The following is a 15210-nucleotide window of genomic DNA, read 5'->3' on the forward strand; positions in this document are numbered from 1 at the left end:
TAAAAACATTCCATCTGCAGAAGAAGAACACTCTAAAAATACAGTGTTATTTGTAAACACAATGTGGTACCATCCAAATAGTCAAGTGCAATATATGTGTTAACACATAACAGCTTCTGGATGGGTCCTTTCTTTCTTGTTACACTCCTAAATCTGAATAAATAATCTTCCTGCCAACTAACATAAATGCATGAGTTATCTCTCATTTTGAGCATCCCGAGATGTTCAATTATCTGATACAACTGCCAGCCATCGACTGTATTTAATTGCCTGTACGTTTCAAGTCCACTGCATGTTTATTTATATCACTATCATGACACACTAGATGTTTTATGAGACTAGAATGAGATATGTCACAGTCTAATGCTTAACGATATGACAGGAACCATATCTGCTTTTTTAATCATGATTTTTCAAGGAAGTGTAAGTAAACTGAATATTAGTCTCTGTGTTCTCCACATCCCTGCAGCTTCTAGTGATTTTTTTAATCCGTAAGACATACTTTAACAAATCTGACAGAGGAATGAACGTGAAGTTCTTACAAATTTTATAAAAAACCACAATTTTAGACCCAAGTAGACTTGCCTGACGTGTCGCCTCTGTCTCTGAGCCATTCCAAGAGGGAACCCGCCTGCCATGCAGTCATGCCACACTCCCAAAAACGGCGTGGCATCCAGGGGATGGAGGACTCTGGTAGGATACCTGGCTTTGTCAGTTCCTTCACTCAGGAACAATTCCTTACATTAGACCACACCTCAAATTCTTCACAACTGTAAATTGAACAACCATTCCATTCTCCAGTTGAGAAAAAACTGGAGAATGTTGGGTAAAAACAAGCCCAGCCAAAGCTTGCAAAGAGCACAGAAGGTGTTGTTTCACCAGAAGTACTGGACAAGGGAGGACAGGGAGGCACTGGGGCAATGGAGAACAGGAGAGCAGGGTAGGGGCAGAGGCAGAGCGCAAAGCTGTGACATCAGGCAGGAGAGGGAAGACAAGATTGCCGTAAAAAGGAATGGGAAAAAGTGCAATCAGATTTCTGAGAAGAGAGTAGCTGAGGTGGAAAGCAGAGGCACTCCGTGCTGCCGTGACAGAGGAAGAAACCCCTGAAGTCCTACAGCTGGAGGAGTTACAGTTCAGAGAGAACAAAGCTGACAATCAAAGAAGGGATGGCAGTATTGAAAAGATATGTCAAAGCAGGAATGAGTTGGGGTATGAGGTCACAGCAGTGGTCAGCACTAGCCTGACTGCAAACCCAAAAAACACCAGCAGTGGATGGAGGTTGTGGGACTGGGGAGGAGGGAGAATCACTGTGCTGTCTCCAGTGGAGGAGGGAGAAAAACAGCTATTTCTGGGTTTGCTGAACTGAGCTTTAGTAATGAATTTAGGGTGGAAACTTTAAAAAGAAGAGCATGGAAGCTTTTAACACTTCTGAACCTCATCAGCTGCTTGACAAAACGTTAATGGGAAGATGCATTTTATGGACACTAGACAGTGATAAAATAATGTAACCACTGAATGCAGAAATTCATCTTTATTTATGGGTTCCTACTCAAACTGCTTGATATCTTCAATTCTCTTTACAACCCATCATTTCTTTAAATTTCTATGCAGGAAGAGCTATCTCTATGCCATTACACTTTGTGTCATGCCTCTCTCATGTTAAATTTCAAGCTGAGTGCAGATTGTACAGGACAATAGCCTGACACTTATAAAAACTGTCAAAGCATCATAGTAACTAAAGAACTATTCCAAAAATAACTTCATTGTGTTAATGCCCTAACTATACTGACAGCATTGTTGCTGCATTAGTATCATCCACGGAAAATGCAAGAATTAAAAAACACCACCAAAAATAACACAAAATAAATTACAGAATTACTTCTCGCGAACAAAACCAGTCACATTTCTAAAAACAAAAGCTATGAACGCATTCCTACAGTTAAAACAGTATAATGTACACCTTAAAATAAGAAATGTTGGAGACTTATCACAAATAAAGTACCTGCCTTGAAATCCAGAAATTCTTTTTTTCGTTACATACAAGCATTTCACTCTCAGCATTTTTAACATACTGTCAAACTCCTGACAGATACCAGTGGCTTTTCCAAGACTGTCGAAGTTATCCCCGAGAGTCAAATACAAATGCGGTTACAAACAACGACAACAACAACAAAAAGTTTTAAAATATTTTAAAATCTAAAGAGCCAATATGCAAATCACCTGCCATAAACTGCACCTTGCTGTGCCATCAAGAGACAGAACGCTGCAGGATGCTGTTCTCGTGGTTTCACCAGGGGACACAGTTTTCAGACAAGGCATTTCATGAGCCTGACAAGGAAGACTGCCATAAAAATGAGTGCTCAGTGCAGCCTTCTCTTCTGCACCAGTTCCTCACAACACCTGTGTCACTGCAGAACTGCCACCTCACTGTGTGAACCACGGGCTATTTCTCTCACCATGTCACGCCTTCAGCTGCCCCATCAGCAGGCTCACTGTGTCCAACCACTCACCCCTGTGGCACAGCAGTCTGTAGATACTTGACAGAACCAGGAATCTGGCCAGTTCTGCATTTCTGAGGTGCCCAGCAGCCCACACCTCTTCCTGCTCATCACATCCCTGGAATGGTGGTACCTCTCCCCACAGGTAACTGGATTCTGCTTCCCTCCCCAGTGACAAACACCTGATCTCTCCTCACAATCTCACTAATACCTCTCTGCGCTCTGCTTCAGAGGAACTCAGGTGGCACTTCAGTAAGCCATAAAGCTGGCCTGTAACAGGAAGCAAGAATATACAATCTGCTGCCAAAAGTGCACAGGCATTTTTCATTTAATATATGACCCCCCACACACCATAACTGAGGCTTTCCTGCAAAGCACATCGCGGGACAGCAATTCCACCCCCTCTCCAAAAGTGCTGCTCCAGAGAAGATGTGGTCCACTGTACACATTATACATGGTAACAAACTACCTGGCCATGCTTATTCAACAGAACATGTCCCAACACTTTCCTTTGAGGCTCCAGGAAAATACTGCTCCTCTCCGAGTTTCCTCCTAATTATTATCTCTTACTACTCTCAGCATTAATGTAGATGCTGAGTGTATATGCTTACATGTCTGTGTTGTATCACCAGATGCTTCCTCCTTCCATGGAATGGATTTCATCTTGTTTCCCCATTTTTAAACAGGTTGACAAAGCCTGCCTAGATCACTTGGACAACCAGAAGCTTTACATTTCCTCAAAGCTGTGCATTTTAAATACTTCAGGAACAAAGACCTTTTCTTCTGTTTTACAGCTCTTCAAAAAAAAAAAAAATTAGCAAAAAAGGTTCCAATAATCTTACCACTGAAAGTAATGTGCACTACGATGAAACTACTTACATACTCCTATTTTCAAGGCCTATTCGTGATCCTGCTGAAGGTAAAGTGCATAGGCACTGCCTTTATAGGCCAGTCAATCAGTTACTTCAGCAAGGTACTTAATTCCCTGCTCATAATCAGATCTAGCTTCCAGAAATGCAGAAAACAGGAAATTCAAAGAGCTCCTGCAAGCCAACAGTCACCAAAGTGATTTTCTTTTGTGTGAAGTCCAATCTGATTATAAAAATGCAGAAGTGGAAATCTGGTATCTATGCACCCTCGATAACTTATCTGACTGGAAGCCAGCCTAGTTGTCTCTGCAAAGAAATTCTGCAGACAGAAATGTCAGAGAATACAAACACTGGACACGTTCACATTAGATTTATTTTTATCAAACTATTTTCATTTTGTTAAATGCAGCTAAAATAGATGCCTGGGTTGTTTGTTTTTTTTTTCTTGCAACAGGACATAAATTCTCACTGGAGAAAAAAGAGTTAGTCTGCATTTGTGTAAAACCAGTATATTTTATATATATATATATATATATATATATATATATATATATATATATATATATATATAACCCAATAAGATTTGGTTTACTGTTCATGAACGTGGCTGTATGTGCAAAGGTAACTAACATGAAATATCTTGGCTTTTTTAACTGAACTGCAGTGATATGGGAGGTCAAGGCTAATAAGAGCACTGTAAAGAGTCAAGAGAAATCAACATTTTCAATATTTTGTAAATTAAATTGCCTCTGTAGAAACGTGGCACCTCAAATAATCTTACAAAAGTGTCATAAAAAGACATAGTGTTAAATTAGAAAAATATGTGGCATCTGAAAAACATGCAGATTTAGGAACAGAAAACAGGATTAGAGGCCTCAGGCAATGGGAATTGGGAATGTCATACAGTATTAATTCATGGGAGAAGCCACTAATTCACATGCCACAAACCCCAAAAGGAAAAAGCAGTGAATCCCTTGGCTAGGACACAGACTAACGTATCTTTCCAATAAACAATCTGAAAAATGCTATATATGGCTTCTACAAAAGAAAAGTAATTTACTGGGTAAGAAAAAGTAAGTAAATAATAATTAAAGTGTCAGGGACCTGTTACCCAGAACACAGCTCTTACATTAGATCAAGAACTACAAAACAAAAATCAATGGGGAAACATTCCACTCTTGATTAAAAGAATTTTGGGGTTATGAAAGTTTGGGGGAAATTGATTCACTCCAGCACAACTTGTTCTAATTCTACAACCCCTCTTTACAGAAGTAGCAGAACAAGAAGGTATAAAGGAGGAGCACACGAAAAAAGAAGCTCTGTTTCCTGAAACCTGAGAATTCTGATTGAAAAGCCCCAGCCTTCCTCCCTCACCCTTGATGATGGCAACTTTTCCAAAGTAAACACTTGCAGTCCATCCTCAGTGACGTCTCTACCCCAACCCCGAGAAGAAAAAATTAATGGGGAGGGGTCAGGCAGTTGTCATCAATACTCAGAGCAGGTTTTATGCTGGGGACAGGGAACTATCCCCCTTGTAAAAGTCTGTCACATCCCAAAGGAAGTGTTTCGCACGCTGGTTCATTCTTTCCCACAATTAACCTTCTGATTTGTGGATGTCAACTCTAGAGGATGCCTGAAAGACTAGGAAAAATTCAAAGGAAGATGAAGATAGAACTACTAACCAGCCCACATTCTCTGAGCAACAGTGAGATCCTAGAGGGGAGACATCTTCCTACATCCTATAGAGTGTAACAGCCACCAGTACACACACTCCTGACAATCCCAGCACTCCTAACTTTTTACAGTCTCAACTTTTTACACACAACAAAAGGCCACTTATTAACCATAACTGTTTGTTTGTCTTGCAGCTTATTCAGTATGCAAGTCAAACATGCTAACTTCATTACCCATGTCCTAATGTGGAATGATACACTCCAGAAAGAAGCCCTGTGTGCTGTCTACTGAATTCTTGTTTTTAATTTACTAGACTCCCTTAATAAATATAAAATACACTCTTTTCTAAATAAAAGTCTCAGGGCACTTTCTACAACAGATTGTTAGAGTTTTTAGAGTAAACAGCCTCTGAGGAGAACAGCAGAATCAGGAAATACTCCTTTTGACATAAAATCATATGAGCCATTTTCTGTCTCTCATTTATTAATGATACAAAAGGCACTTCTCAAAAACAGTTTACTGCACTAACAAGAAATACTGGCAAAATAATTGATTTCTACCTGTCTTGTGTTTTAGCAACTGGAAACCAGCAGCACGTAACCAAACCAATTCTCCACAGACTAACAGCAAACCCTGCATGTTTTAAGAAATGTTCTGATTTATGTAGTCTGTCCTTTAGAATTACTTCTGAACATAACAGATGAAAAAGAAGGAAAGATTCGCAAAGCTGAACAATGGGATAATAAGCCTGTGAACAACCAGGCAACTTAAAAGTGAATCCATGGGAGGAGAGCATGATGTCATCTTAAACGGGTTGATCTAAATAGCCAACCCTTTGTAACACTCAGGATTCTATTTACACCACTTCACAGATACAGCTTAAGGCATTTTATTCAGAGGTAGTGGCTCTTCCTTTTGTGTTGATGTGTATGACACATTTCAGAGACATTATTTTGTAAAGAATTTTTGCAGGGTTTATGCAGCTACAGTTTTTATGCAGGATATTTTCTTACAACACGCCAGGGATGACCACTACAGTGTATCAGCTGATACCAAAATAATAATAATAATATATCTTCCACTTACACGGCTCAATGTCAGAAACAACACAAATTTAGGGCAAACTGTTCTTCAGGTAGTAAAAAGCCATAGACAGCTTTAAGAAGTAACTAATTGAAGCATCTATTTTTAATTTACTGTGAAACTCACCTCTGAAATCCCATCAACAGATTTTGCATTTCCTGTAGTTGTGACAGAAGTCAATGACCTTAAAATGTTTTCACCTCTCAGAAGTTGTAAAGGTTCAAGCAAAAAATGTCTGCTTAAGCAAAATCTTTACGTCATAATAACTAACCCAAATCTGTTACCCTCTAGAACATACACACAAGTCGTCAGTAATTTGAAGAGCTGCCTAACAGCAAGAAATTCACACCCTTGAGGCAGAAGCACCACATAAGACAGTGTAGTTATAAAGAAAATTCAAACTTGGATACACCAAAAAACCAAGACAGCCCAGTCCTTCAACTAGGAAGGGTCACAGTCCAGGCTTTGGCCATGTGAAGAGTCACTTTATAGAAGCTAAATTACAAACTTTAAAATACAGATGGAAAGGAAGGAAATATCCTTGAATACTCAGGATACATCATTACAAGGAACCCGAAAACTGAACTCACATTCCTGTGAGTCCTGTGAGCAATTATTTTTTTAATAAATTATAATTTCCTTGTAAACTTTGTATTCAAATGCAGAAATCATGCTTATTATTATTATTATTATTATTATTATTAATTAAATACTGATAACCTGCTTTTAACAGCTGATAGTACAGTAAATAATTTAGTGAGTTACATATTTCTTCTCCATGTCTTTGGACATTGTTTTAAATTTTATATAGAATGCTTATCTTTTCCTTCTAGTTCTAGACTGACCACACCACCTGCCCCTCTCTAATGTAGACCACTTAAAAATACAGATGCTTTACCTTAGTAACAAGACTGCATCCATTAACATGGATGGAACAATGGAACATGATTTGTTACATTAACGTAACAGGATCTAGGGAGAAAATTCTAACTGGCTAACAGGTTTAGCAACATATTTCTGATTTTGGTTTTAAATCAACATATTGATGCTTGAATTAAAGAAAACGTGGCATCCTGTTTCCATAGAAGATGCATTTTTTAACATCTTTCAGTATAAAAATACATCGACTTTAACTAAACTGTCCTTCATTTCTCAGAGTATCACAGAGTGGCCTTAGTGATATGAAAGGGTTAATCACTGCTTTCACTTACACCCAGACAACTTTAATGAGAGGGAATACTGCAGCAACATCTATGAACACACTGACCACATCAGCAGAAAGACAGTTATGAAATCCCTGCCAACAGTACTTGTACTGGGATTTTTTTCTGTTTGTTCTAATCAAGATCCAGAAATCTTACAAAGTTCTGCTGCTTGGGGTATTTGCAGAGCGCTGCAAAAAATCTCTAGAACTAGGCAGCTTTAGGGAGTGTAACATGCAATAGTAACCATGACGATAAGAAAAACGCTTTTGCTAATCTTTTTCCTTCAGTTGACAATACTTTCAAATACTGGTGTTTTTCCACTGGATTACCACTTTTGTTTATTGCTCCCTGCGAATCCAGGCCTCCCATCCTTGTAAACCTGAAACTTCTGATCCAATGCACAGCAATTTTTGGGTGCACTAATTAACACAGAATGAGTCCTAACCAGTCCAACACCATCTGAAAAGACTGTGGTAGGATGGACATCAGCAGTTGGCAAACTATGTCTTATTTCACTGCTGCACTGAACAGGTATTGCAAAAAATTATTACATTTTTAAGACAATTACTTTGCAAGTAAATGGGGAAGCTAAAAAATAACAAAGGCAGAATGCATATAGGGTATTTCTATGGAGATCATAAAGCTGCTGAGGTAGCTTACAATTTGGCCCTGGGCAGGCTGATCATAAATTTTGAGAAAACTGCCTGGAACTCCTCTGCATTGATTTTGTCTTCACTTTGTATTAAGTTGGAGTTTTAAGCAATAAAAAATAAAGATTATTCTGAGATTAATCTTTGCACTCTCCCATTTCTCCAACAGAATTGCCCCAAAAATCAGGATAATGCTTTCAAAAGATATATGGGATGAGGATCTGAAGTCACATTTTGAAAAGTGACTAAAGGGACGATTTTCAAAAGCATTAAGATACCTAGAGATGCATTAAGCACTTAGAATTTTCAAAACTGCCTGGGCATCTAACGCCTATTTAAATCACTTAGTCCTTTCTGAAAATCCCGATGGGCAGTTACCTACATTTTATGTATCTATAGGCCTTTGAAAATCTCTACCATTAAATACTTAACAACCTAAGTCCCCGTGGCTTTTAATGGGACTTTGAGCCCTAAAAAGTGTAAGTACATCTGGAAATTGGTCAAGCCACTCTCTCTGGTCTTCTTTTCTTTCTCTTAAAGAGCCATCTACTAATGGTGATCTACAGCATGTCAGTTAACTACACTTCAGCACTGTCCAATTTACACACTCTACCGTGCACCTTCAATTTATGTAGTTAAACAAATAAATGTCCTGAGTACAGACTGCATCCTCACAAGACTTCCTGAAACTCCTAAAAAGAAATTCTACTCCAACCTGTAACCCCAGTGAGTGCTAATCCTCCCCCCCCAAAAAAATATAGTGTTTTCAATCAATATGATCCAGAATGAGTATAATTTAGGCAGATAAAGAACAAACGTCACAGTTTAATCACCAAGCAACATATTCAAAATATGATAAAAAGGTTCTAAAAGACAGCCATACATCAAGGAAAAAAAAAAAAAAGGCAGAAAAAGGAGGAAGCTGTGAATAGGCTCTTTAAACAGGCAGCAGTTCCAGAAAAGAAGACAAACCTTAATTCTGAATTTTGTTTTAAACAAAACTGTATGAAACTATAAAGCATTCCCTTATGCAAATATTAGAGAGATCTATCTTCTGATCTTCCCTCATGTCAATAGGAGGTAACTTGCACTGACCAAACTCCCAAAAAAGAACTGATTTGTAAATTGGGAACGCAGGGAATCAGATTGCCACCTACAGGAAAATTTAGCATTTATTGTCAAGAATGACTCAAGAAGAATACAAATTGCCATCCTGCCAAGCATTCTTTCAGATCTAACTATTATTTCAAAACCAATTAGTCTTTTCTTTTGTGCAACTATATCATGAACTTCCTAAATCCAGGAAGCCATTATCATTTCTTTTCACTTATGACAGTAGTGCTTGAAAGTTCCATAATTCAAATAGAAAATCAAGTATCAGTTAAAGAATGTTAAATCTGCTTACCTGATACCATTGGTGCTAGCCTGAATATGTCTGATAGTCTGCTGTTAACTGGCTCATAAGGGGAATCTTCAAGCAAGTCATTTCCTAAGGACAAAAAAATATTTGGATTTTTTTCTTATACAAGAACTCAGGGTAAGCTTTTGTTTGTTTACTTTTACTCTGTAACCGCAAAATGTACTCCCCTACAACCTGTTTAAGTGGCTACTTATCTATAAAAACACCTGAAAGAAGCTGTCACTAGATCTTTTCTCTCCTTCCTCCTTGGATAAGGTCATAATTTTCAGAGACAGCCTGTGACATCATAGGGACTGTCCCATCTCATGCCAGCAGGAAAGAAGCAAGGGTGTCCCTCTTCATTCCCCCTCATGGCAGAGCTGTTTTTTTAGAGAAGCCCAGGTAACAGCCAAAAACTAGTATCTTTGGAACTAAACACTCCTAACAAGATACTAATGGAAGATGAACTTTTTATGATGCAGAAAAAAAGGGAGTTAAATGGAGACCACACTGAAATGAAAGACTGCACCTTCACCTCCAGGGCCACAGCAAAACAGGGCTAAAAATGCTGTCTCTCAAACGAGGACCTGACTGTTCTCAATATACTATGGGAAATCTGCAAGTGATATGAAAACAGAAGCTACAAGTCAACCAGTGTCACATCCCTTCTGACTGGCACATCTAAGTCCTCCAGGATCCATAAACTTGGGGGGTTGTTTCTGCCTCAGCATGCCCAGGGAAATACAGGAAAGGAAAAAAATAAACTTTTCCTTAAACCAATGCTCCATATTACATTTAACTTTCAGCAAAAAGCTAAGTAACTACTCCCAGCGTCCTGTGATCTTGTTAGGTGAGTCCTAATTAATGAGTTCTAATACTATCAGGAAAACGCCTCCAAATGACTGTTTTTGTGGCTCTTGCACATGCTAGTGCCCTCATCTTTCGACTCTGGTTTGGAAAGGTCAGCTGGGTCCCCTGGAGGAAAACTCTCATTGTGGATTTCCCAACAACAGGAGACGGAGCAGCAGCTGGCCTTGAGGCGGATGAAAGGTCCTCAGTCCGCAGCTGAAGAGCACAATGCGAGCTCCGGGGTCAGAGCCCGGGGTGGGCTGAGCCGCGGGTGGGAGCGGCTGCGAACCCACACGGGGGGGAGTAGGGCAGCTCTGTGCTCTGCCACGTACCCTGCAAGCTCTGGTACATGCTCCAGTAAATGCGCAGGCAGTTCTTCTCCTTCTTCATGCCCCTCTTACAGCGGCAGTTGTAGAGGGATTTCTGCTTGAGGGCTTCCATGGCGCTCCTGCATTCGTCCTTCGCCTCCAGGCCCGTGGCCCGGCTGAAGTTGCTCTCTTTGCCGGCTACACACTGCCTCAGTGTCCTGTACTTAGTACTACAGCTCTGCTCCTTCAGACACTGATCGCTGGCTTTCACGCAGTCCAGGCGGTCCCCTCCAGGCAGCCCGCTCACTTCTGCACACAGAAGTACATCTACAGAGAGGAGACACAAACCAACAAACACTCCTTGAGGGAGGAGGCGGATTTAACCGGGGCTCCAAAGCAGCATCTGGCAAGCACCGGGCACCTCCTTCACGCAGCACATGCAGCCAAACCCCACGGGCAGCACCTCTGCAAACCCGGCTTCACGCTACCCCTTAGGAAAAAAAAAAACCACACAGGGTTTATATCCACTTTTTGGGGAAGTCCAAGGAAAAGGTCAGTTTTAACCCTGATGGTGTATTTATTTATGAGGAAACACAAAAACGAAAGAAAACCCACAGGGGTTAATGTGCCTGACAAAACGGGCATACGTTATTCCATAGATCCACTTTGGTGAAACAAATCAGCTCTCCATCCGAGGGTTTAACTGAGGGGTTAAATATTCAGCCTCCCTTTCCACAGGAGCTTTGCTGTAATTTCAATTACATCCACGAACAGCCCGCTCAGAGAGATAAGTATCCTCACTGATTGATATTAGCCTGTCTTTGCGTTACTTTTTAAAGGCTGTACACATTTTTGCTTATTCTATATGTATAAAGGTAGCATTTATTACTCTTCTCCCCCTCTCTTCCCCCCCCATTTCTCTCCACGCATGATGCTTTTGCAGGAGAACAAAGCAAATTACATTAACTCTCTCCTCTCCATCGTGCCCCTGTCGTGCTCCCTCAGACACATGCGGATGGCAACGCAAACATCTCCTGTGGAAAGAAAACCAGTTTGGGCTGTAAACCACTAGCAGTCGGGCAGGCTGCCAGATGCAGGTGAAGATGTAATCCTTCAGCTGGCTCTTGTCACCCCCCACCCTCCCCAGGCAGCGTTATTTTATTTAAATGAAAAGTTTCCCTGTAACTTGCGAGAACCCAATTTAACAAGAGGCAAGACAGGCAAGTACCGAAGTCTGTAACCTCACAGAGCTTTAAATGTGGACCGGGCTAACTGATGTGAGACAGAGCCATAAAAACTACTGGAAACTTCACTGTTCTGCCTAAACAATAGACTGACAACCGTCAGGCTCCCGATCCCATAAACCCTACGCTTTGCTTAATGAAGCGATGTACAGACCGAAATCAGGCACCAGCAACTTACCCACTAAGGGCAAAGCGAAGTACAGGAGAACGAGAAACATCTTGCTGTCTTCGGATGGTTTCCCCAAATAACTTGATGTGTCACAATAAAAAGGATCAGCATGTAGATATTCCAAAACCAGCGAGGTCCAAAGGCTCCAAGTTCAGATCCATTGAATGGGGGAGAGCGGGGGGGGTATAAAAAAAAAAAAAGAAGGAAAGAAAAAAAGAAACCAAATAACACAAACCCCTCTTCTCTTCACCGCTACCACCACCGGCGGCAGGAGCAGCGACGCAAACGCTGATCTTTTCCCTCAGATTTCAGGTCTGAGCAACCTGCACGCACCAGCAGTGACTCCCGTGCGGAGCGAGAGGCGCACGCACGGGTGTATCTGTGTGAGTCTGTGTATGTGTGAGTGTGTGTCTGTGTCTGTGCGAGCGGCAGCGGGGCAGGAGCGCCGGTCGCCTCCTTGGGTGGGCAGCGCCTGTTCCCAGGGAGGGACCGAGAGCAGAGGGGGGCGGGCGGCAGGGAGGGCGGGGGGCACACCCGAGACTCGCAGCTCAGCCCCGCACCCGCTGCTCCCCGATCTCCCCCCACACCGAGGCAATTCGCCCCTTCAGCCCCCCCAGACCGCAACTTTACCGCCTGTCGGGGCCGGGGCGGTGCGGGGGGCGCGCAGGCTGCGCGGGGCGCTCTCCGCCGGGGCGGGGCGGGGCGGGGGTGGGCGCGGGTGGCACCGCCGGCAGCGGCGGCGGCCAAAGTTTGGCGGGGGAAATGGGTACGGGCTGGAGGGGCGGCCCCTCCGGTTCCGCCGCCCAGAGCGGAGCCGCAGCGTTTCCGAGCGGTCGCTGAGCGCGGCGGGGGAGAGGCGGCAGCCCCAGGGATGACCCGGTCCCCGCCCGCCCTCCGCGGGTGATCGGCGGCCACGGCCTCCCTCTGCGGGCCCCGCCGCCCGCGGGGGAAGCCCGGGGCGTCCCGCAGCGACCCGGGGGCGGCGGAGGCACCGCCCGTCCCTCCTCCGCATCCCTGGTTGGGGCGGGCGAGCCCCGCGCTCGCCGAGTCGGGACCCGCATCCCTGCGGTGCGTCGTGCGGTCCAGCCCTCGGCCGAGGCCGAGCGGAGTGTATCGGCTTGCACTTGGCTCCTGAATAAACAAAGAGAACATATGTCCCATATTCGTGACAGATGGTTCAAACAGAGAACTATTTAGTGGTTTTCCCCCCAGTTGCTACTATGTACCACTCCCCCGAAACCCAACAAAATGCAATTAGCCTGAAATAGCATCAGTTTCCAGATTTTCTTGTTTTCATATGTGGAAAATTTGATTCAGGTGTTTTTATGTTCGAGCTGCAACCAAATGTGTTCAGTTGTTTGGGTTGGTCTTTTTTTTTTTTTTTTTTTAAAGTCAGTATATATGTTCTTGGCAGTTTTGTCAACAAGCTATTTGGCCCATTTGACTTGAGGAATTTGCCTCTCCTCGCAATAAATTTTGCCTAAAGGAGTTTGCCTCGCCTCATGAGATGGGAGATGATCAGGCTGGCCACTTTTACAGCAAAAACTGGATGGCAGATGGAGCTAAACTGTTGTGAGGTACTTCAGAAACACTTATTTAAAAGCTTAGCATATGCCAGGATATACAGAGAGTGCAACAGTCACAGAAGGGGCTTTTTTTAACCCAAAAAAACCTGCACAGAGTACTGGTTCTTCCGGCAAAGTTTAATAGTGATGTCAAGTTGCAACTGATTAAGTCACAACTTTCGTGTTTTGGTTGTTTCAGAAGAAGAGGCCCATACCATTATATGGTCACAAAATCTATTATCTGCTGCTCCTACAAGGACAGAACTGGAGAAACAAACACGAAGACCAGATTTCTAGAATATTTCAGGGTAATTAGAAGGTGCTAAGGTGGTGATAGCATTGACGATCCAAGACAGCTTCAGCCTTTCAAGTAGCTGGTATTTAATGAAAGGAGCTGGCCTCACAAACACTTCAATATAAATTGAACTGGGTGATACAGAGATGATTACTTCTTCGCTGGTAATTTTGACACCATTATGGCACATGATAAGCTTTGTATAGAAGTTATCTGTATATCTAATATAAAGGTAGCATAATTCTCCTGTTATTTAGAAGTCTACATCAGAAATAGCTGCACCATTCACAGCAGGGTATAGCAACTGAAAATAAGACTGAAATCCAGGCCACTTTTTACAAAATCATTCATCATTTAATGTCCTGAATACTTATATGCACACACACACAAACACACAAGTTATCTGGCCTATAAAAGCAACACATTGCAAATCTCTGCATTAATAGCTACTTCTGCTGCTGTAAAACAAAGATTTTGTGGGGTGATTCAGAAATAACAAGACAGCTGGAAAACACGCATCCAAAATTCTGAATATTGCCCCTAAACACTCCTCCTGCCAGTATTTTGACTCATCTCTGGACAACTACCACCAAAAGTGAGAAAGGGTTAAAATGTTTTCATCAAAAAAGAAGTTTAAAAGGCAAAACCACGTTTGAAAAACTAAGTCCAAGAAGAAAGTTCACGCTACATACGGTTGCTCAGAATATCCACCTGCTGCACAGTCTTTAACAGGACCACAGGTGCGAAAAAGCTTCTTGAAAATCACAAGGACATTTGTTCCACAGCAGAAATTACCTTTTTTTACTTATTTATTTATTCCCAGTATTTTTTAGGTAGTCCTCATCCTTTCCATTTATGACCAAACTAATTTCCATGTCCTGGAAATTACTTGTGAGACAACACTACTACTTTACTCTCTCTCTCTCTCTCGGATCTTTGTGGTTTTGGGTAGCTGAAGTCACTTGTGTGTTGGACTGGTTTCCCATTAACACACAAGGTATGCAGCTTTCCTGAACTGAAGTGCCATGTTGTATTAGTATTGTTTATGTATGGTGTGCCACAAATTGTAGCTACAAATCATTATCAGTTTTTTCAAGACTTTAAAAATACACCAGACAAAACCCCACCAGCCACTCTGTGGCTGGAGTCATAATCCTTCTGCTCTTTGCACATTGTTTTTCACTTGCCTTTTACATCCTCTGGGGTAAAATTTAGTCAATGGATGCTTCGCTGTTGATTTCAGTCAAGCCAAAGTCCACCTTGCAATTTGTATCTGTCAATCACTCAACCCACGAACTTCTTCAGTCAAATGAAGAATAAAAGAATAAGCCATACAGAAGAAGTACCTACAAGAAACATTTTAAAGATATTTAAGATTTTTTAATACTCTGTTGATCAATTA

General features: G+C 42.0%; 1 protein-coding gene across 1 annotated transcript in view; it reads right to left on the reverse strand.

The window, feature by feature from the left end:
• Positions 1-12452, reverse strand: part of GFRA1 (GDNF family receptor alpha 1) — a 141895-nt gene extending 129443 nt beyond the window's left edge. The window contains exons 1-3 of the mRNA XM_027884895.1: positions 11958-12452; positions 10560-10862; positions 9385-9468 (exon numbers count right to left, since the gene is read on the reverse strand). Of these exons, the coding sequence (XP_027740696.1) occupies positions 9385-9468; positions 10560-10862; positions 11958-11997 (427 nt within the window). The 5' untranslated portion in view covers positions 11998-12452. The remainder of the gene's footprint in view (positions 1-9384; positions 9469-10559; positions 10863-11957) is intronic.
• Between the last annotated feature and the right edge of the window lie 2758 nt (positions 12453-15210).

The sequence above is a fragment of the Empidonax traillii genome, unplaced genomic scaffold, assembly GCF_003031625.1.
Source record: "Empidonax traillii isolate 1590-97213 ecotype Southwest subspecies unplaced genomic scaffold, ASM303162v1 scaffold156:size1289327, whole genome shotgun sequence".
NCBI classification, from domain to species: domain Eukaryota; kingdom Metazoa; phylum Chordata; class Aves; order Passeriformes; family Tyrannidae; genus Empidonax; species Empidonax traillii.